The sequence below is a fragment of the Uloborus diversus genome, chromosome 9, assembly GCF_026930045.1.
Source record: "Uloborus diversus isolate 005 chromosome 9, Udiv.v.3.1, whole genome shotgun sequence".
Lineage (NCBI taxonomy): Eukaryota > Metazoa > Arthropoda > Arachnida > Araneae > Uloboridae > Uloborus > Uloborus diversus.
In genome coordinates, this window is record NC_072739.1 from 32,708,082 (window position 1) to 32,729,691 (window position 21,610).

Here is a 21,610-nt window from a genome sequence, read left to right on the forward strand (position 1 = left end):
TGCAGAATGTTTTTATCTTTGGAGCATTTTCTAACATCTATTTAATACAGAACAAACATGCAATGCTTTGAAAAATGCTATTATTTATTTTTATGCAATTGGATTGATTTATGCTAATTTTATTCTATGATTCTTTATAATATATTTAAATATATTTTATCTTTTCCAAGATAAAGAAAACAATTTATACCAAAGTCCTTTTCGAGGAGGTTTCTTGGTTCTACATCTGCATGATGAATTAATATTTGAAGTGAATCAAAGCGATTTGGATCAAGTAATGAGAATAGTGAAAAATGCAATGGAGAACACCTGGCAACTGTCTGTAAAACTGCCTGTCAAAGTAAAAGTTGGAACTTCCTGGGGTTCAATGGAAGATATCACGTGATGTGTAGCTAAGTCATCATATTGAGCTTATATATATTATCAATTATAACCATGTATTTATTTTGATGAATTTATTTTATGAAATATTCTACGTTATTGATGAATTTTGTATGCTTTAAAAAATATTTTATTTATTTATTTATTTTACACCAATGTAAATTAAAAGCTTAAAATGCATGTTTTGTACTAATAGCATCTTTACTGAATTGCTCATAGATTTTAATGAATTATTGATTTTATCTAGACGAATTGACGACATCATTTGGCTAACATTAATTTATACTTAGTTTTGGTTTGAATAATGCTTTTCTATATTCTAAGTCATCTTGAATGCCTATGCAGTTGGATGTATGTTACAGTTTATCTATCAAAATATTATTTTTTTTATAAAACGAAATATTAAAAATCCATGAATTTCTTCGTATTGGCCATTACTCCTAACAATCATGCATAAGTGATACTGTGAATAAATAAAGAAACGCTTACCTGTATTTAAAAAAATAATTATTACTATTTATTGTTGTTAATTTGCACATTGTAATTTATTTACAGTGGACCCCGGTTAATTGAATCAGTGGTTTATTGAATAAACCTTTTTAATGAATCAAATTGTCAAAAACAGAACAAAATCAAGCTTTATTGAATTAGCCCTTTTATTGAATTGGCTACTTTATGGAATCAAAACTGTTTAAAACAAACGTGATTCATATAAGCGGCGGCCACTGTATTAGTATATTTCAGAAAACATTATTTTATTTCATAAAATTGCATATTTGTGGGAAAAAAATAAAAAGAAAGATGCTAATCAGCAAATGTGGGGACAGGTTGTAATCCTCAGTGAAAGACACAATTTTGTCTCCAAGCAAATTGAAATGTTCTCACTCAATTAAGTGTATTTGCTTCCTTCTAAATGCAAAATATTTCCGTTTTTCTTCTCGGTACACATATGCCTCCTACAACCTCACAAAATGACGAAAATTTCTAAAGAAGAAAGCTGCGGTATTCAACTACGATCATTTTCAGTGAAAGCATGAGAAATTTTTTTTAGCCTTGCATGAGACTTTCAGTTTAATGCACGTTTTATGCGTGAAATTTTTAATGCAATCAAATAGCAATTCAAATTTAGCGAGAAAAATGTTTATTTTAGCTATGATTTCATATTAAATGTTGTTATATAAAGAGGTTCAACTGTATGTACAAAAACAGAATAGTTTTATTGATATTGAATTTTAATTACTTCAACACATTTTTAAAAACTTCTTATATTTATACATAACTATGCATCTATTTGCTATCCAAACTGGTGCAGTATGTCTCCATGCTGTTACTTATTAACAGGGGTGATTGTGTTCCGGTATTTTACCGAATTTCCGGTATTTTCGGACGTATTTCCGGTATTTTCATGTCCGAAAATACCGGAATTATGTTTTTTTTTGTTATGTTTTTATCTCCCTACCTCTGCAATTTTTTAAAAATTATATAATACTCATCAAATATACCTGCAAGAGCCTTAAGATGGACACCTATCCCTTAAGATGTACAAATGTCAAGATAATTTGTATAACACCAGCTCAAAAGTAACTTTGTAACCCAATAAAAATTTAATCAAATGTACACACAATATTTTGACTCAGAACTATTTAATACTAAGGCAAAGGTGCACTTAAGTAATAGGGGCCAAAGATTGCCCCCCCCCCTGTTCTCGCTTTGAAACTTTCAGGTATTTTTTGATGAACTCACAATCACCCCTGTTATTAAGTAGGGGCATTAAGCGCATCATAAACCTTTTTCTTTTATATAAAAATTTCTATATAAAAACATTATCGGTTGACCAAATATTTTAGTTTTTGAAATACATATTAAGAGGTTCATGCCAAGTCTAATTGACACCGTCGTGCCAATTTATAGTGAGTGCCTTTGTGGGGTGGTGGAATTGTGGGAAAATTGCTTATGAATTAATACTCTAAATAAAATTTTATAAACATGAAAGTGGTTTCACTAAAAAAAAAAACGTTTTATCATTTGATGTTTTAAAGTACTGTTACCTTGAGTACTTTTTAGTTTTTGGAGAAATGATTTTAAAAGTTCTAGATTGTTAAGTCTTTTAGCTATTTTAAAATTCCATCTATATTATTTTTTGAATCTATATTTATTTTAACTTATTTATTTTATAAAATGCTCAACTTTATTAATGAATTTTGTATGCTTTTAAAAATTTCTGTTTATTCATTTAACATTATTCTAAATTAAAAACTTAAACCATATGTTTTAAGCTCCAATTTTGTATTTGTTGCATCTTTATTAGGTTGCTCATGGATTTTAATTAACAATGAATTTTATCTATAGAAACTGTTGACACTATTTGTTAACATTAATTTATATTTGACTTTAATGTGCTGTTCTGCATTCTATGTCATCATGAATAGAGGTCAATGGAATAGTAGAAGTGTAAAGGACACCTGGTCTGTGGTCAACAGGAACACTATCAGATTTCTTTCCGAGACAGGGTTATGGTTTATATGTCAAAATTAAATAGACAGTCGTCCCTCCAGATTCAAAAATTCATGTAAAAAAAAAAGTTCCCTCTGTATAAGGAGACACCCCTCAATATTTTTAGACTTGTAGATAGTAATATACTGGAAGAATTTTTGCTTCCTATTTCAACTGAAAGAAGGTGCTCAACCCCCCTCTCCCAAACATCATTAGTATGGAGAGGGGGGTTAAAAAGTACATTGAACTGAAAAAACAATGCTACATATTATGTTATACATGAGTGATATGCATATACATTGCAATAAAATAATTATTTACAAAAAAACAGCAGCGGAAATTAAATGTTTCTAAATTTGTGGCATTTTTTATGCTACGGCTAATGTTAAATTAAGGGGTCGTTGAGCACCCTCTTAAAATTTTGCGTAAGAAGCTAAAACTTTTACAGCATAATACTATTAATAAGTGTAAAAAAAAAAAAAAAAAATAGGTGTCCTGAACCCTAGTTGAAAAAAAGTTTTTTTGAACCACCCTACTGGTTCCTTCTCATTTGGACTTTAGTTGCTTCACTCTATCTCAACTTTTTTCAATTATACTCATTAGTCTTTACTTATGTGAGCCTGTATTAACTCTTTTATTCCCAAGTAACAAAATATTGTTTTTAATCAAGGAGAATTCTTCTCTTGGGCTATGGCAGAGCCAGTTGAGAAAGGGTCACTATTGAAATTTAAGCACACAAATCGAAAGAGAGGGATCAAAAGTTTGATATTTAGAAATAAATAGTTGTACTTTTAAAATACACCGCCGGCTCAGATATTCCATCGGAGGACTGTGATTTTGTGTCCCTCAGCACTCATCAGCCCGGAATAGGAATTATCTGAGCTGGAGGCAAAAAATCTCTTAAGAGAGCCAAACAAACTGGTAGCTAATGTAGAATTAGCACACCAGATGAGTGACCGCAACAATGGTGCAGTCCAACTCAAAGATTGATGGCAAAGCAAGGTACTTTGTAGTAAGTTACCGCCCTAAGCCAGCTAAGGCAGAAATACTTAAAATACACCGTCAGCTTAGTTATTCCATCCGAGGACCTGAAGAGGTTTTCACCTACAGTTCATGATAATTCCTATTCCAGGCTGATGAGTGCTAAAAAGCACAAAAGGGCAGTCCTCGGACGGAATATCTGAGCTGGCGGTATATTTTAAGTATTTCTGCCTTAGCCCTGGGTTAGGGAGGTAACTTACTACAAAATAAATAGTTGGTCTGGGGCTCTCGTCTATTAATTTCTGGAAACTAAAAACTCCCAAAATGCCATTTCAGGCTACCTTTAGTTGTGTTATGGGATGTTTAATAAAAAAATTAATATTAATGCACTGTTTTGTTATGAGTTAATTTTTATTCTTTGAATCTTCTAAATTATGATCATAACTCATAGTGTGAAAGGTGTCCTGATGAATGAATAATTAATGAATTTTGCTTAAATATTAATGTAAACTGTGATAGATTCTTCTTCATGAAATATTCATATAGAAATAATGTTTTATAAATATTTTTAATAAAAACAAATTTAGATTCGCATGTAGACTTGTTTAAAAATTCTTGTACAGATAATTTATCTGTTGATTTTTTAATACATTGTTTTTATTGACATTTCTATTTTAATTTATGAAAAAAATTGCTTCCAAAATTTTTAGCTTGAGAAAATGAAATAAAGAGTTATTTATTGAAATAAAGAGTTATTATTGCTGAGTTAATTATTGTTGAATTTATGTGTACACTGTGCATTCATGTGTATAAGCAATTGAAGTGAATGGAAACTAAATTTCATTGTTTCAACTTTAGAAAGGTGCTTTCATTTGGGATGAATTAAGGTATAAAAATATGTGTGTTGCATCCAAACTACGACTAATTTTTCTGAGAGTAACTGTGTATGAAAAATTTGACATAATGACTATTTGTTAGCGAATGAATTTATTATTTTATTTCCAAGTATTCTTTTTTGCTGATTCATAGTACAGGGGGTGACGACAGAATCTGGAAATCAGGGAGAAGTCAGGGAATTTTATTATTTAGGGAGAAATCAGTAAATTTTGAAAAAAAAAAAAAAAATAGGGAAAATTGGTCAAATGAAGAAACTTTTTATTTTGCTTTGCAAAATTAAGTACCTTAATTCCTTATGCATTATCGGCCCGTTGTCTGATAAAAAAATTTAATGAGATGCCGACTGCTGCATATTTGTGAATGATCAAAGCATTGAACCTTAACTTATAAACCAGGATTCACTTTCAAAGACTGCTTCTGTGTTTTGCAGGGTTGTTTATTTTACGTAGCTTGAATTTTCCTTTCGCGCGTTCTACACTAAGTAAAATAAACAACCGTACTGGCAAAGAAGAAGCCTCCATTACTGTCTTAGTTCCCTTGTTTTTACTCATTGTTTTGACGTAATTAGCTTACTATGATCACAGATTCAAGAAGAACTCTTAACTTTTTAGATTAATTTTGTTGAAAGCTTAAAAATTATTACTTCTTCATGTTTAATTTAATTCAATTGCTAAAATTGAATGTTCAACTGTCGCCGCAGATTATACAAAGTTATTTTTTTCGTCAACTTTTAAAGTTCTTTTATTTTAAAACTAAGTTACATACATATATATTTTGAAATTGATTGTTTTTGTTTCGTTTTTCGACTTTTTTCGCATTTCAAAGTTGTTTGTTACAAATGTAATGTCAAATTTTTTTCGATAAATAATGAAATCATTTTAAATTGAGTTCCCTTACCTACATAAGTAAATATTTTTATCATGTTTTGATAATTAAAAAGTCAGTAATCCAACGTTGTTAAGCACAAAACTTGCAAATGATTGCAGACACGTGTTTTGGTGTTACAAGGAACACCTTTTTCAATGCAAAGAAGTGTGAGCTTTTGGATGAAAAGTCATCCGAGAAAAGCAACACGGTGGAACAGGAGATAGTATAAATATCAAAAAATAGAAATTAAACAAAACAAAAAAGATAAAATGACACCTGGAGACAAAATTTATTATATAATTCCATCAGGAAAAAAAACCGTTAAGTAATAAATTTTAAAAGAAAACCCATAAACAATGCAAAAAATCCAAAAATGAATCCACTCCGAATAAATTAGCAATAAATTTACCAGCGGGAAAAACTATGTATGGAAGCAATGTATCAAATGGAGAAATGCAGAAAAAAAAACAGAGTGAAGGATAAACATATTGGAATTAGTTAATCACAAAACGAAATAAGAAAGCAAAAAATGAAAAAATAAAAGTAAGAAATATACGACGTTTACATAAAAATAATAGAAAATCTAAACCAATTTTAACAAAGGAGTCCACACAGAGGAAAAATAGGGAATTGCAGTAAGATCGTTAACTAAATTAGAACGGTTCCTCTGGATGTGGAAAGATTCCCAAAAATCAAGATCCAACGAATTGGGGCATTTTTGGATAATTTGATAAGAGTTAAAATCAAAAGAGTGATTCGATTCCCAACAGTGTTGAGCAATACTGGATTTATTCAGCTGTTGTTTTCTCACATAGCTTTGATGTTCTTTTAACCGAAATTTCAAAGAACGGCGGGTCTGTCCGATGTATCCGAGTCCGTAATTGCAAACAATTTTATAGATCCCATAGCAATTAAGAGGGTGAATAGAATCTTTAAGAGAAGAGAAAGAAAGTTTATTAATAGGAGAAAATACCACTTGGAATTGAAATCGCTTCAGAATCTTAGCAACCTGAAAACTGATACCAGGGAAGAAAGGCAGAACAACTAAATTCTTAGTGTTAAAAGTTCTATTAAGAACAACATTTTGAGATTTTTTGCAAAGTTTTTTATAAATGGAATCAACTAAGGTGGGCGGATAGTCTCTATCAACAGCAACAGCTCTTAAATAGTTAAGTTCCGCATTAAGAAGCTCAGGTGAAGAACAAATATTCATTGCACGATAAACATATGTGTTGAAAGCTGAATATTTTTGATTAGGAGGGTGAGACGATAATCTATGTGGGGGTAAGGAAACAGCAAAAGGTTTGCGATAAACCGTAGTTTCAAAACCGAACTCAGTTCGAGAAACGAGAACATCCAGAAATGGAAGGCAATTATTCTGTTCTTTTTCACAAGAGAATTGAATATGAGGATCAATGGAATTTAAAATAGATAAAGCATCATCAATGCTTTGTTGATCGTAGTTTATAAGAACAAAACAGTCATCAATATAGCGAACATAGAATTGAAACTGTAGTTTCTGAAACAACTTGACCTCAAAGTAATGCATGTAAATATCACTAAGGATGGGGCTAAGTGGGTTTCCCATTGCCAAACCATCCGACATAGTATAAAATTTACCATTAAAAACAAAGGAACTTTGCCTTAGACAAATATCAGTAAGGAAAACTAAATCCTCAATTTCCTTAGAGGTAAAATGAAATTCAGACAGTCTACTCTGAAGGCATAACAATGAACCCTCGACCGGAACGTTCGTAAATAATGAGTTCACATCAAAAGAAGCCATAAAAGAATCATTTTGGAACGCAATTCTGAATTTTTTTGACAAACTCGATAGAGTTTTTTACAGTGAATACATTATTACTCATAATAGACCGGGATCTGAAGGGGGTTGAGCATGCATGGAAAGGCTGACGCAATATTATTTCTGATTATTGTTACAGGCACGATGGTGATTATGATACCACATGTCGTCGCCCCCCCTGGGTGGTCGACAACCCCGGGGGAGGGGGGAAAGCATGGGGGAGCCGTTTACTAAAATACTCATAACTCGCGAACTGTTTGAGATAAAACACTGAAAAAAATGGCAATCGACGCAACAAAACAAGGGCTTCATAAAAGCTAAATATGATTATGGACCTATCTTTGTTGGTTTCTGAGTAAAGTTCCATTTTTTGCAAACAAGCAAAATTTTTGAATAAAATGCGCAAAACAAACTTTTTTTCACCAAAATAAATTCCAAATCAAAATTTTTTGATTTTTTTTTCAAATAAAGTCCTAAATATCATTATTCAGTTTGCTAAAACTATTTAAGTACTATTAACGCGTTGAAAAACAAAATGACAGTAGCATGCTCGAACACGATTTGCAGTATAGTTCAGGATCGGAAGGGGGTTTTGAGCATGCATGGAAGACCTGACGCAAAATGATTTCTGATTAACGTCACAGGCACTATAGTGATTATGAAACCACATGCCGTCGCCCCCCTGGGTGGTCGACAACCCCGGGGGAGGGGGGAAAGCAGTGGGGGTGGAGCGTTTGCTAAAACACTCATAACTCGCGAACTATTTGAAATAAAACACTGAAAAAAGTGGCAATGGACGCAACAAAACAAAGGTTTCATAAAAGCTAGATATAACTATGATCATATCTTTGTTAGTTTCTGAGTAAAATTTTATTTTTCGCTAACAAGCAAAAATTTTGAATAAAATACGCATTTTTTTTTTCAAATTATCAAAATTATTTAACTGTTTAGGGAACCAATAAAATCTGAAACATCATTATCCAGTTTGTTTAAAATTACTTAATTACTATCAATGCGTTGAAAAGTGAAATAAAAGCAAGCTCAAAAAGCATTTGAGGTAATTCACAAAAAAAAAAAAAGTTTGAGGAATATACCTTGAAGACTCGACATAAACCAAAGTAAATTTTGTGGCTCTCCTGTTTTCGCGGTTTTATTTCGTAATATTATCAAAACAATGTCCCAGTTAAGTAATTACTTGATTATTTAACCTTTAACGCATTATAGCTGCTTAGTATGGGTCACAATGGCACTTTTTTAAAAATTAAAACATGCAAGTTTGCAAATACGAAGTAATTACGGAAAGGATAAACTATCAGGATAACCCGTTTGCAGATTTTACATCTGAGTTATGAAACATAGTGAGCGAGGCTGTTGCCACATAAGCAGCATCAAAATTTCAGTGGAACGTTAAAGAAAATGTGAATAGTCTCTTATCCAGAGAAGTCCTGCAATGGCAATGTCTTCAATAGCGACTGCAAAACAGCAAAAGAAAACCAAAAAAAAAAAAAAAAAACATTTAACCTGGGAAACGTTAGCTCAAAAGTGATATTAGCACAGCTAAAAAACATTCCCATACAATAAGCCTAGTGCTAGGTTAGGTTCATCAGAATGGTTCACTGAAGCAAAGCGAGAGGTCCGATTTCGTGAATGTAATTGAAAATGATACTTCTTGCAGCAAAACTCTAGAAGAAGCACCCTATTTTAAGAACAAAGTTCAAGTTATCAATGGAATGACTCTAGTCCATAATGTCCCAAACACTACTTTCAAATGCAGCAAAGATTTGGAGGTCTCCAAATAAAAAATAATAAAATTTTCTCTCCAATAGTCAAATTACACGAGTGGACCTTAAACACGATCGGTACATCTCAGTCGTTTTCATAACTTAAAAACCAGAAGTTCAGGAAAATCTCCTTCGCTTATGAAAAAATCACTATGTACCAAACCAGTGGTTTCGTGTCATAGCCATTCCTGAAAATAAAAAGAACCTTTAAAAGTATATTTCAGAGTATGTAATATGTAACATATCCGTTCTTGCATCCAATCAGCTTTTGGTGTCTGGTAACTCTGAAAACGAAAATGAATATTATTTAAAATCTGAGAGTCAAGTAATAAATTTCTCTGAAATGCCCGAGTCCAACCAGGACGAAGCACGCAACAGAGTCTATCTTACTACATATGATTCAGTGCAAAATAGGGGAAAAAGTAACTAATAGTTAATTTTTCTAATAAACTAATAGTAATTTTAGAATTCATAGATCAGAAACTAATGAATTCTTATTGGCAATCTTTGTTAAAGGACAGAGGTTGCCATTTTATGTGCTGGTGTTGTGAAAAGGAAAAGAGCTTTAGGATGGCATCTATCTTCAGGAGCACTTACGGGAAAAAACATCGAAAATTTTACAAGCTTTTGATGCATTTTCCGACTGCGATTCAACAAGTAAAATAGGAACAAAAAAGTATGCTTTCACTTTACCAAAAAAGTCGGAAACTTTTTTGTACACTAGAGTTATCATTAAAACAATATCTGAGTGCTTCAGAATTTCAACTGTTAGAAGCTGTATTATAAAAAAATTGTCAAGAAAATAGGTATTTCTTGCGAATGCAACCATTACACACAATAATTTCTTATCATTTCCATCAGAAATAAATATAATATCAGCTCTCTACCATGCTCCTGCAATTCTTTCCAACATGTGCTAAGAAGTATTGCTCTATTGTAGAAGTAGTACTATTGAATCAATTCCCCTGTACCTTAGCAGTGTCTTTAGATGTAACCAAGTTTGGGTTTCACTTGGATGAAAATAAAACAATAAAGCCCCACACCTTATGATGCAGCCAGTGTTACCAGAGAGTTTAATTCCACTCTGCGCAGGCAAGAACTGTAAATAATCTTGTAAATGTTTTATTAATAATTCATCTTGCTGTAAATACTGTTGCTATTAAGACTAAAGCAAAAACCCATAAACTACAAAATACTCGGAAGAGAACGATTCAACAGAACAATTACAAGTCAACAAAAGAGAGTATGATCCAGCTTTCAGAATTTCTGATATATTAATGCTTTATATATGTATATTGATATTGAAAATATAAATTAATAGAAATAAATTAAAATTATATTTGATATGATACTACTGTGGGCCTGGTTCCCTAGTTCCTCTCAAATTTAAAGCAGTATATAACAAAATTAAAGCCATAATTGAATACTTAGCAATTAGAATAAGTTTGTAAACTGAAGAATGAATAGTTCGTCATAAGGATAATAAGGCTATTTTTTTTCTCCTTAGCATACTGCCGTTTTGTTCAATGCGCTAACTTAGGCAGTGCTTGCATTTTTTATTTCGCTTTTTAACGCTCACGTTGGTAATAATTAAGTAGTTTTTTAAACAAACTGAATGATGAAGTTTCAGATTTTATTGTTTCCCTAAACGGTTAAATAATTTTGAAAAAGAACTTATTTTTGGAAAAAAAGCTTTTCGTATTTTATTCAAAATTTTTGCATGGCTGCTAAAAAAAGAATTTTACTTATAAACCAACAAAGATAGAACTATAAACATATTTAGGTTTTTCAAGCCCTTGTTCTGTTGCATCTTTTGCCACATTTTTAATGCTTTACCTCCTACAGTTCGCGAGTTATGGGTGTTTTAGTAAACGGCGTCCCCCTACTGCTTTCCCCCTCCCCCGGGGATGTCGACCGCCGAGGGGGGGGGGGGGGGACGACGACATGCGATTTCATAATCACTATAGTGCCTGTAACAATAATCAGAAATAATTTTGCGTCAGGTCTTCCATGCATGCTCAAAACCCCCTTCAGATCCTGAACTATACTACGAATAGTGTTCGAGCTCGCTACTGTCATTTTGTTTTTCAACGCGTTAACAGTACTTAAATAGTTTTAACAAACTGAATAATGATATTTAGGACTTTATTTCGAAAAAAAAAAAATCAAAAAATTTTGATTTGGAATTTATTTTGGTCAAAAAAGTTTGTTTTGCGCATTTTATTCAAAAATTTTGCTTGTTTGCAAAAAATGGAATTTTACTCAGAAACCAACAAAGATGGGTCCATAATCATATTTAGCTTTTATGAAACCCTTGTTTTGTTGCGTCGATTGCCACTTTTTTCAGTGTTTTATCTCAAATAGCTCGCGAGTTATGAGTATTTTAGTAAACGGCTCCCCCCACTGCTTTCCCCCCCTTCCCCGGGGTTGTCGACCACCCAGGGGGGGCGACGACATGTGGTTTCATAATCACCATCGTGCTTGTAACAATAATCAGAAATAATATTGCGTCAGCCTTTCCATGTATGCTCCACCCCCTTCAGATCCTGGACTATAAGAGGAGAAAACACAGAGACTAAATATTTTGCAAGTTTATAAGAAGCCGTACCAATATTGGTAAGTTACATTTCAAAGAAATAAAATTCGGAATAAGAATTTTATTTCTTTGAAATGTAACTTACCACGTTCTGTAAAAATTGATAAAGTTATTTTTCGGTCGAAATTGGCTCTACTTAGAGCTTCGATCCAAGAAACTAGGAAACGCTTCTCGTTTATTGAACGTGAGCTCTATGATTTGCATCTCTCTATTTCAAATTCTATTTCTGATTTTGATTATGTTAATAGAACTTCTTGGTCTAGAACCCTTCGTTCTACGGAGAATCATCAAGTTGTTTTGAAAAAGAAATTAGCTAAACTTTGTAGAAATTCGAAAGTTTTTCCTTCGGAAGATTTACCAGTGGTGAATAAAAATGTTGTCCTTAATATTTCAAGTGTTCCTTTAAATAGTTCTCAAATTAATGCTCTAAAATGCAATGATAACTTTGCTCTGGCCAGCAAACCTTCTTTTTCTAAGCTTATTGCTCCTATTGAGAAAGCTTTTAAATTTAGTGCCTTATCATCCAATCGAAAAGATTACGTTAGGCATCTTATTGCTTCTAATGTGGACTTTAATTCAAGAATTTCCAATCCCGTCTTTATTAATACTGTTCGGCGTACTGTAAAGAATTTGACTTCTAATTCAGATATTGTTGTTACTAAAGCTGACAAGGGTGGTCAAATTGTTGTTCTTGACAAATCATCTAATGTTGACAAAACTAATGATTTGATTTTTTCTGGTCCATACTTAGAGATTTCTAAAGATCCTAGTGAAAATGAGTTAAAGACTATTTCTTCGGCTGTCAAGTCTGTTCAGTCTATTCCAATAAATGTTAAACGCTCTGTTATTCCTTCTATTGCTAATTGCGCTAGATTTTATGCTTTACCCAAGGTACATAAAGCTGGCATTCCTTTCAGGCCGATTGTTTCCAATATTGGTACGGCTTCTTATAAACTTGCAAAATATTTAGTCTCTGTGTTTTCTCCTCTTATGAGTAATAATGTATTCACTGTAAAAAAATCTATCGAGTTTGTCAAAAAAATTCAGAATTGCGTTCCAAATAATTCCTTTATGGCTTCTTTTGATGTGAACTCATTACTTACGAACGTTCCGGTCGAGGGTTCATTGTTATGCCTTCAGAGTAGACTGTCTGAATTTCATTTTACCTCTAAGGAAATTGAGGATTTAGTTTTCCTTACTGATATTTGTCTAAGGCAAAGTTCCTTTGTTTTTAATGGTAAATTTTATACTATGTCGGATGGTTTGGCAATGGGAAACCCACTTAGCCCCATCCTTAGTGATATTTACATGCATTACTTTGAGGTCAAGTTGTTTCAGAAACTACAGTTTCAATTCTATGTTCGCTATATTGATGACTGTTTTGTTCTTATAAACCACGACCAACTAAGCATTGATGATGCTTTATCTATTTTAAATTCCATTGATCCTCATATTCAATTCTCTTGTGAAAAAGAACAGAATAATTGCCTTCCATTTCTGGATGTTCTCGTTTCTCGAACTGAGTTCGGTTTTGAAACTACGGTTTATCGCAAACCTTTTGCTGTTTCCTTACCCCCACATAGATTATCGTCTCACCCTCCTAATCAAAAATATTCAGCTTTCAACACATATGTTTATCGTGCAATGAATATTTGTTCTTCACTTGAGCCAAGGGCGGACTGGGAAGGAAATTCGGCCCTGGAAACTTTCAAATCGACCGGCCCGGAGGGGGGGGGGGGTCTACAGGGAATGTGAAAAACAAGCACTCTTATGCAAGTAAACGCCGTAAATGAGGTGTGCAATACTAATTTTGTGGTTTTAACGATTAAAATTTATAAAATTTTATTAACTATATAATATTATAAGCCTGGTAAGAGAAAAAATTAATTCCTTTCATGTTATGTCCCTTTACAATGATTAAACATGAACCGGAAAACATTTTTCAAAAAATACCAAGGCTCTCCCTCTTTTTTTTAATCATTTTAAAGTATACAACTAAATTCAAAACAAATAATTAAAAAGCGTTTCGAATAAAATGATTAAATAATAATCACAAGAGTATCAAATAGAATAAAATTATTATTATTACTTTCTTCTATATATAATATATATAGAAGAAAGTATTGGATTCGTGCAAATTTTCGAATTTCGAATTTTGACGGATTCGAACGTTTTGAGGTGTGCTGAGTCCATTTCGACTATTTTTGGAAAATGTCTGTCTGTCTGTGTGTATGTGTGTGTGTATGTGTGTCACGTCTGTGTGTGACCAGTTTTTTGAGGCCGCTCTACAGCAAAAACTACCGCATGAAATCGAACGAAATTTGGTACACATATGTGCCCCTATGTGAACTTGTGCCCATTGGTTTTTGGCGCGAATTCCTCCAAGGGGGGTGGAGCAATGGGACGTTTTTTGAGTTACGCGTGATTGCTATTCCTCAGGAAGTAACTGGCGGAATCAAACAAAATTTGGTCCATATATTGCCATTAACAGGAACAGGTGCTGATTCAATTTTGGTGTCAATAACTCAAACGGGGGTTGAGCTATAGAACGTTTTTTGTCGTCAATTGTGACTGCTGTATCTCAAGAAATAATGAACGGAATGAAAGAAACATTTATCGGCAAGTAGCCCTTAGTAGGTATAAGAGCTGATTTTATTTTGGTGTCAACAGCTAAAAAGAGGGTAGCGCAATCGCCCGTTCTTTTTTTCCATTGTGAGTGCCCTATCTCAAGAAGTAATGCTACGTTCTGGTTGAAATTTGGAATATATGTGAATCCATATGTAGACAGGCTTTGGTTCAATTTTGGTGCCAATCGCGCCAAGAGGTGCTGATTTATTTTTATTATCATTATTTTTTAGCGAATAAAAATAGTTTTATTAATGCAACAATAAGAAAGATAAATCGCAATAGATTGTCGTCTGCGTATTTCTCGTGATTTTAATTGTATGGAAATGATCGGAAATATTATCTCAATGATTTAAAAATTTTAACTGTTGCCATCTTATGTTTGTTAACAAATAAAATATTTGTAATTAATTCAAGCAAGGCTTTTAAAATAACTTTCAATTTTCGCTCTTTCTTTGCTTTTGCAATAATTCAGACATTGGGATGGTCGTCAAGTTTTTGCATGTGTAATTTCGTTTTTGTTGGGAATATTGCTTCCTCGTCAAGCATGGGGGGGGGGGGGGGGGGAGGGATCAGAAAAAAAAGAAAAATATAGAAGAAAGTTTCGTAATAGCCACAACATACTAGTTTTTTTTTTTTTTCATATTTACTAGATCAAGTTTGGCTCTGTTATATCCTATACGTACTTTGCAAGAATTAATATCCGTGTAAATAAAAATGTTTCTCCTCTAAGGCTTACAAATTTTCCTTTGGGATTTCGACTCTCGAGTTCATGCGTTATGCTGCTTCGACATAAACGCAGTTTCGGGGACGTTCGTAACTAGGTTCCTTTTAAACAGGGGCAAGACCTCCCCCCTTACCTCACCATCAAAAACTTCTTTTGATAGGGCCAAAACCCCAACTATGAGAAATTTTGAAATTTTAATTTCAAAATATTAAATCCTTATTCACAAGGAGTGGTTTAAAATCTATTTTGGGACTTCGGCGTCCCCCTTAAATACGCCCTTGCTCCCCACTCTGGTAACAGAAAATTAGTCTTCAAGATAATGTGATGATCGGGAACTTTTATTATGAGTTGTAAGAAAGAGAGGGTGTATGTATTTTTTTTTTTTAGAACATCAGGACTAAAACACCATCGGTTTCATTTCTCGAGTTTTCCTAATTGCATGCTCATTTGCTGTCAGGTTTCATGACTAAAAATGAATTTCTATGATGAATTTATATTGGCAGGGCCACCTAGAGCCAAAGCGGTTCCCATTTCAGTTTTCCGCTCCACCCCATCCATCACGCTTATATGAAGATTATCAAAGCTTCATAATTGAACAAAAATATTTTTCTTTTCTTATATCAGATTTTGAAATTATAATGGGTATCACTTGCTAGACCACTTTTTATCCGTGAAAAGGGTCCTATGTACATTGTACATTTTTAACTTTGAATAACTCAAAAAATATGTATTTGAATAGTAAGAACAATAGTTTCTGTTCTGCTGATCTGCCAGAGAATATTTACAGCATGTATCGTCGCCTCAGAGCAACAATAAGATATCTAATCCCAGGAATAACACTAAGATATCCTACTGTTGCTCTGAGACGACGATATCACTGGCTCGAATATAAAATGACTTAGACTTTTTAATTAGAAAAATAAATAGACTGCACTTGTATGCCTTCAGTTCTATATCTCAATTCCTGCTTTTTATAAAAATGAGAAAAAAAAAAATTTGGACTCACAGTATACCATAGCATTTACAAAAGAAAAAAACATGTTTCGGAACTAAAAGCGAAGACGGCGTTTTCAGCACAAAAAAGTAAGTTTAATTCAATAAGAAAAAAAAATTAAACATTGTTATAATTTTACCTGAAGGTTCATTCAATAGTTTACAATAATTAAGGTTTGCCTATTATTAATCAGTTTAAAATGTGTTTTCACGTGAAGAGGACAGTAATGAAATTTGAAAATTTCACTCCGCAACACGTTCCGTTCAACACTCCGCCAAAACAAAGAAGTAGTCACCACAGAAAATATGGCTCATTGCTCAAGTTCAGCTGAAAGGTAGGTCTGGAGAAATTTTTCATACTTTTTGCTCCCAAGTTATCCTAGTAAAATATAACAGTTACACGTTTGGCTTTCTTTCCCTAAAATGTGCCTGTAGGTTTTTTTTTTTTAATTTTGTGCTCCCCTTGTTTAATCCATTAGATTTTGCAGCACAAAAGTACTCAATTTATTTCAACTACTGATAGTTTTGTTTATTTTTTCTACATCTAATTCTTTATTAGAATAAAAATTAGAGTTTTAATGGTGCTATTTGACAAATAAAGTCAATTTGTAAAAGCAGGAGCGCCCTAAATTTAAATTTTAGGAGGGGGGAAATTCTCAATTTGCCGAATGGAACTTTAAATTTTGCCGAATGATAAAATACGGGCATGCACCAATGCGTACATCTATTGAAAAGAAACATTTGGGCATTTTGAATATACAATTTTGCAACTATGTCTCGAAACTTCCGAATCTTCAGACAAAATTTAAAGAGCAAAGACAAAACTTTTTCAGTCGAAATTTGTCATAGCGACCTCCCATGATCTCTCATCGGAGTGCCCCAGGTTAAATAACATTCTTTTTGAATTATTTTATTATAGTATGCATCTAGAAAACATTTAATGATGCGCTTGATATCAAAACTCTTGTTATTAAAGTTTTTTTAAAAATACATAAATAAAAAATCGCACTTCTTTCCAGATTATTTGCATTGAATTGCGAGTATTAATATGCATCAAAAGTAGCGAAACAAAGTTCATGTTTGGGAGCTGTAATAACATATAAAAAATGTTTTCAATTCTAAAGACTATTTCTAAAGCTTGGTTGGTACTAAAAAGTGTATGAAATAAGTACTTGTATGGTTTCTTGATTGCAACGCTCAAAAATTGAAGTTGATCTTATTTATGTTCATTTTGAAAGAAGCAGCTATCTCTTCACTCAAATTTTTAATTTTATTTTACAAGTAATTGTTGCTTTAGAATTAACATAAACATAAAGATTTTCTGATCAACTGCAATTTTCGAGTGTTGCAAAGAAGAAGCCGTATACTTACTTCATTTTATGCTTTTTAGTGCTAACCAAGCTTTTAGAAATAGTCTTTGGAATTGAAAACATTTTTTACATTTAATTTTAAATATTTTACGCTTTAAAATTTATTTGAGGTATGAGTTTTTGAAATATTAACCATATTTTCTTTTATCCTATCCTTCTTTAAAATAAATGTGTTGCACACAAAGAGAGAATAAGTTATATTTAATATTAACCTATTTTCAATGTTGCTGATTTGTATACTATGCTCGAATTTAAAAGCACTTTTGAACAAGTATAGCGAAAAAAATAAAAAATAAAATAAAAAGCTTTTAAAAGCGCCCATAAATATGCTTGCATAAGTTCAGCCTTGAAGTTGTTTGTTAAATTTATTAATGATTCATTTATTCATTGTTCTTTTTGCCAAGAATCAAACAACGGAAGTATGATATATTTATAATTACTACTGTTTTTCATTGTTTTTGAAAACAATTAAAGTCGGAAGCAAAACGCAGTGGTTATGACGTAGAAAGTAAACTGAAAAATAGTCTTTTAATAATAATGAAAATAGCTGATTTTTTAACACATTGATTGACGTCGCTGTTTAAATCATACTTAAAATACTGTATGGGAAGCAAAAATCTAATTAAAGCTAAAAGTCGAAAATTTCTCATTTGAATTTAGTTCACTTTATCTCTAAGAAACCCTAACATTTTCTAAAGGAAAGTCCCGCAGCCTTCGGACCTTAAAATTGAATCTGCTTTATTTTTCTCCAAGAAAGAAAAAAATTGTAATATTCAACAAATTTTTAGTTGATAGTTCAAGTTGTATAAACAGTGCCTTACCTGCTCTGCAAATGTCTTTAGCATTTGACCATAGTGATAAAAAAATTGAAGGTTGTTAAATCTTTTTTCTTTTTTTGAAGTAACTTTAAATTGATTTAAAACTATACATGATGAGCAAAAAATATCCTGGGAATCAAATAAAAAAAAGCCAAACCTCGACCTCGCAGAAAAAAGTGCTATGAGCAAGAAGAAGCTCCTCTTGAGAGAATGATTCTGAAGTCCACTCTTCACGTCACGTAAAAGAGATTTCGTCAAATTTCTCTGTATTTGATGAGGGAGGGCATATAATGGCTCTGATTCCTGAAACAGGGGTTACGTTCAATGAAACAAGGTAACGATTGTCCCCTAGGCCAGTGGGACTCGTCAGTGTAAGCTGAAAGGAAGACCGTATGTTGACAGCTTTATGATGTTTAACGGTAGAAAAAGGCTATTTGAGCCATTTCCGCTGTTTTGTACTGGTGTGTGGTGTGTATTCTCCACAGCTATGCTCATATCATATATTCCTTTTTCGAGAGGGAGATTCTTAGATAAGACATAACAAGTACTGGTCACTCTAAAATGAGTATTTTCACAAAATAAAACATCGTTAAAAAAAAAAGTAAAAGAGAGCATGTTCTTCAGATGAATGGGAGGGAATTGGAATCAGAGACTTTTGCATTATTCAAGTTAAAGAAGATGTATGTTACGAGACGATAGGATCTCCCCACCCAATTCCCGTGTTTCTTTTTTACCGTTTTCTTTCTTGTCAAGAGGAACGCCTTTGATTAACACCATTATTTTCTTAGCAGGGGCAGTCCCTGCAAGGAAGAGAAACTTTAAAATGCTCGATTGTACAAATGACTATTCAAGAAAAGCGACTGTGAAACTGCCCTAAAGCGAAGCACTAGGCTACAAACAGATGTTAAGGGGATATTGAATCAGAGATTTTTTTTCTGATTTCCTGCACTAAAAAGATGTGTTAGTTTTATTAAAGTAATAAGCTGCGTTTACTTTGTAAAAATAAAACAAGTGGCCGTGGATAATTCTTGGCCGGCCTTTCTCCGACCAGGAAGGCCCAGTAACAAAGCCACCGTGAGCTTAATCAGCTTAGGAGGATATGACAACCAACCCACCCCCCTCCCCCACACACAACCTTTACTCAAATAGCAGTGCAGCGAAAAGAATGATAGGGGATTAAAACACTCCTTTTAAAAATCAAAACTATACATCACACAAACACACACACACAAGTATGTATGAAAATGTGGAAAAAGGGGGGGTCCCGGCCACAGTCGCCGAGAGTCGAGGCGGGCCCCCCTCCCTTCATAAAACTTATACAATTTATACCGCTTGGACTCCAAGCCAAGCCGCTTGTTTCCGCAGGACCGACGAAAGGCCATGTCAACCTATTCGTAAACTAGAGATCCGGCCCTTGAAGAGACCTGGATCGGGATTGGAGTAGTATAAGTTTTTTCTAGAGGAGGGGCCCGGTGAACAAACTGACAAGGAGGTAGCCTTGGCTCTCGGCGGCCCTGTTTTCCGACTAGGCACCACCATGCCTAAAACCTTTACTGGGCTATTAGTATCCCTTTTGGGCCGTGGCCCGAAAATTTTGCTCCTGCTGCCCTGATTTCTTTTCGGCGGCCCTCGGGGGAACCGGCCCTTCTGGCATTTGCCCAAATGCCCACATTGCCTATCCGCCCCTGAGAGCTTCTTAATGCGGAACTTAACTATATAAGAGCTGTGGCTGTTGATAGAGACTATCTACCCACATTAGTTGATTCCATTTATAAAAAACTTTGCCAAAAATCTCAAAATGTTGTTCTTAATAGAACTTTTAACACTAAGAATTTAGTTGTTCTGCCTTTCTTCCCTGGTATCAGTTTTCAGGTTGCTAAGATTCTGAAGCGATTCCAATTCCAAGTGGTATTTTCTCCTATTAATAAACTTTCTTTATCTTCTCTTAAAGATTCTATTCACCCTCTTAATTGCTGTGGGATCTATAAAATTGTTTGCAATTGCGGACTCGGATACATCGGACAGACCCGCCGTTCTCTGAAATTTCGGTTAAAAGAACATCAAAGCTATGTGAGAAAACAACAGCTGAATAAATCCAGTATTGCTCAACACTGTTGGGAATCGAATCACTCTTTTGATTTTAACTCTTATCAAATTATCCAAAAATGCCCCAATTCGTTGGATATTGATTTTTGGGAATCTTTCCACATCCTGAGGAACCGTTCTAATTTAGTTAACGATCTTACTGCAATTCCCTATTTTTCCTCTGTGTGGACTCCTTTGTTGAAATTGGTTTAGATTTTCTATTATTTTTATGTAAACGTCGTACATTTCTTACTTTTATTTTTTCATTTTTTGCTTTCTTATTTCGTTTTGTGATTAACTAATTCCAATATGTTTATCCTTCACTCTGTTTTTTTTTCTGCATTTCTCCATTTGATACATTGCTTCCATACATAGTTTTTCCCGCTGGTAAATTTATTGCTAATTTATTCGGAGTGGATTCATTTTTGGATTTTTTGCATTGTTTATGGGTTTTCTTTTAAAATTTATTACTTAACGGTTTTTTTTCCTGATGGAATTATATAATTAATTTTGTCTCCAGGTGTCATTTTATCTTTTTTATTTTGTTTAATTTCTATTTTTTGATATTTATACTATCTCCTGTTCCACCGTGTTGCTTTTCTCGGATGACTTTTCATCCAAAAGCTCACACTTCTTTGCATTGAAAAAGGTGTTCCTTGTAACACCGAAACACGTGTCTGCAATCATTTGCAAGTTTTGTGCTTAATAACGTTGGATTACTGACTTTTTAATTTTTCAGCACAAAGGTATTTATTCTTTATTAACATGTTTTGATAGTTTAAATTCTGTATTAATTCGTTATTAAAACTTAAGTTCCATTTTTAAGAATGTCAAAAGGTTTCAATTTGTTTTTCACAAATACGTCTTATTACTCACGTGAGTATAACTACATTACTTCTATACTTTCACTATCACTTGTTAGTCTTGAAGCAATTGCTCTATTGCTTGAAAATTTAGTTCAAAATTATTTCAATACAAACTTTTTAGTTTTATCATGTTTAGACGTATTTCTTTAAGAGTGATTTAATAATTTCTTATAATTCTTATTCTAAGTGGTTACTGGAAGAAAAGTAATAAATTTTAAATTTCACATAATATTTTTATGTAGATAATTTATTGTTTTTTTTTTCAATAAGTTCCCTTGATATTTTTTTTAATTGCTATTTGTATTAACAAACAGCATCGTTTAAAA

The 21,610-nt window shown here is 32.9% G+C and overlaps 1 protein-coding gene across 1 annotated transcript in view; it reads left to right on the forward strand.

Moving 5' to 3' along the window:
* The window catches only part of LOC129230143 (DNA polymerase theta-like), a 63,392-nt gene extending 63,007 nt beyond the window's left edge, over positions 1-385 (forward strand). Inside the window, 1 exon segment of the mRNA XM_054864546.1 lies at positions 171-385. Within this exon segment, the coding sequence (XP_054720521.1) occupies positions 171-385 (215 nt within the window).
* The last annotated feature ends 21,225 nt before the right edge of the window (positions 386-21,610 follow it).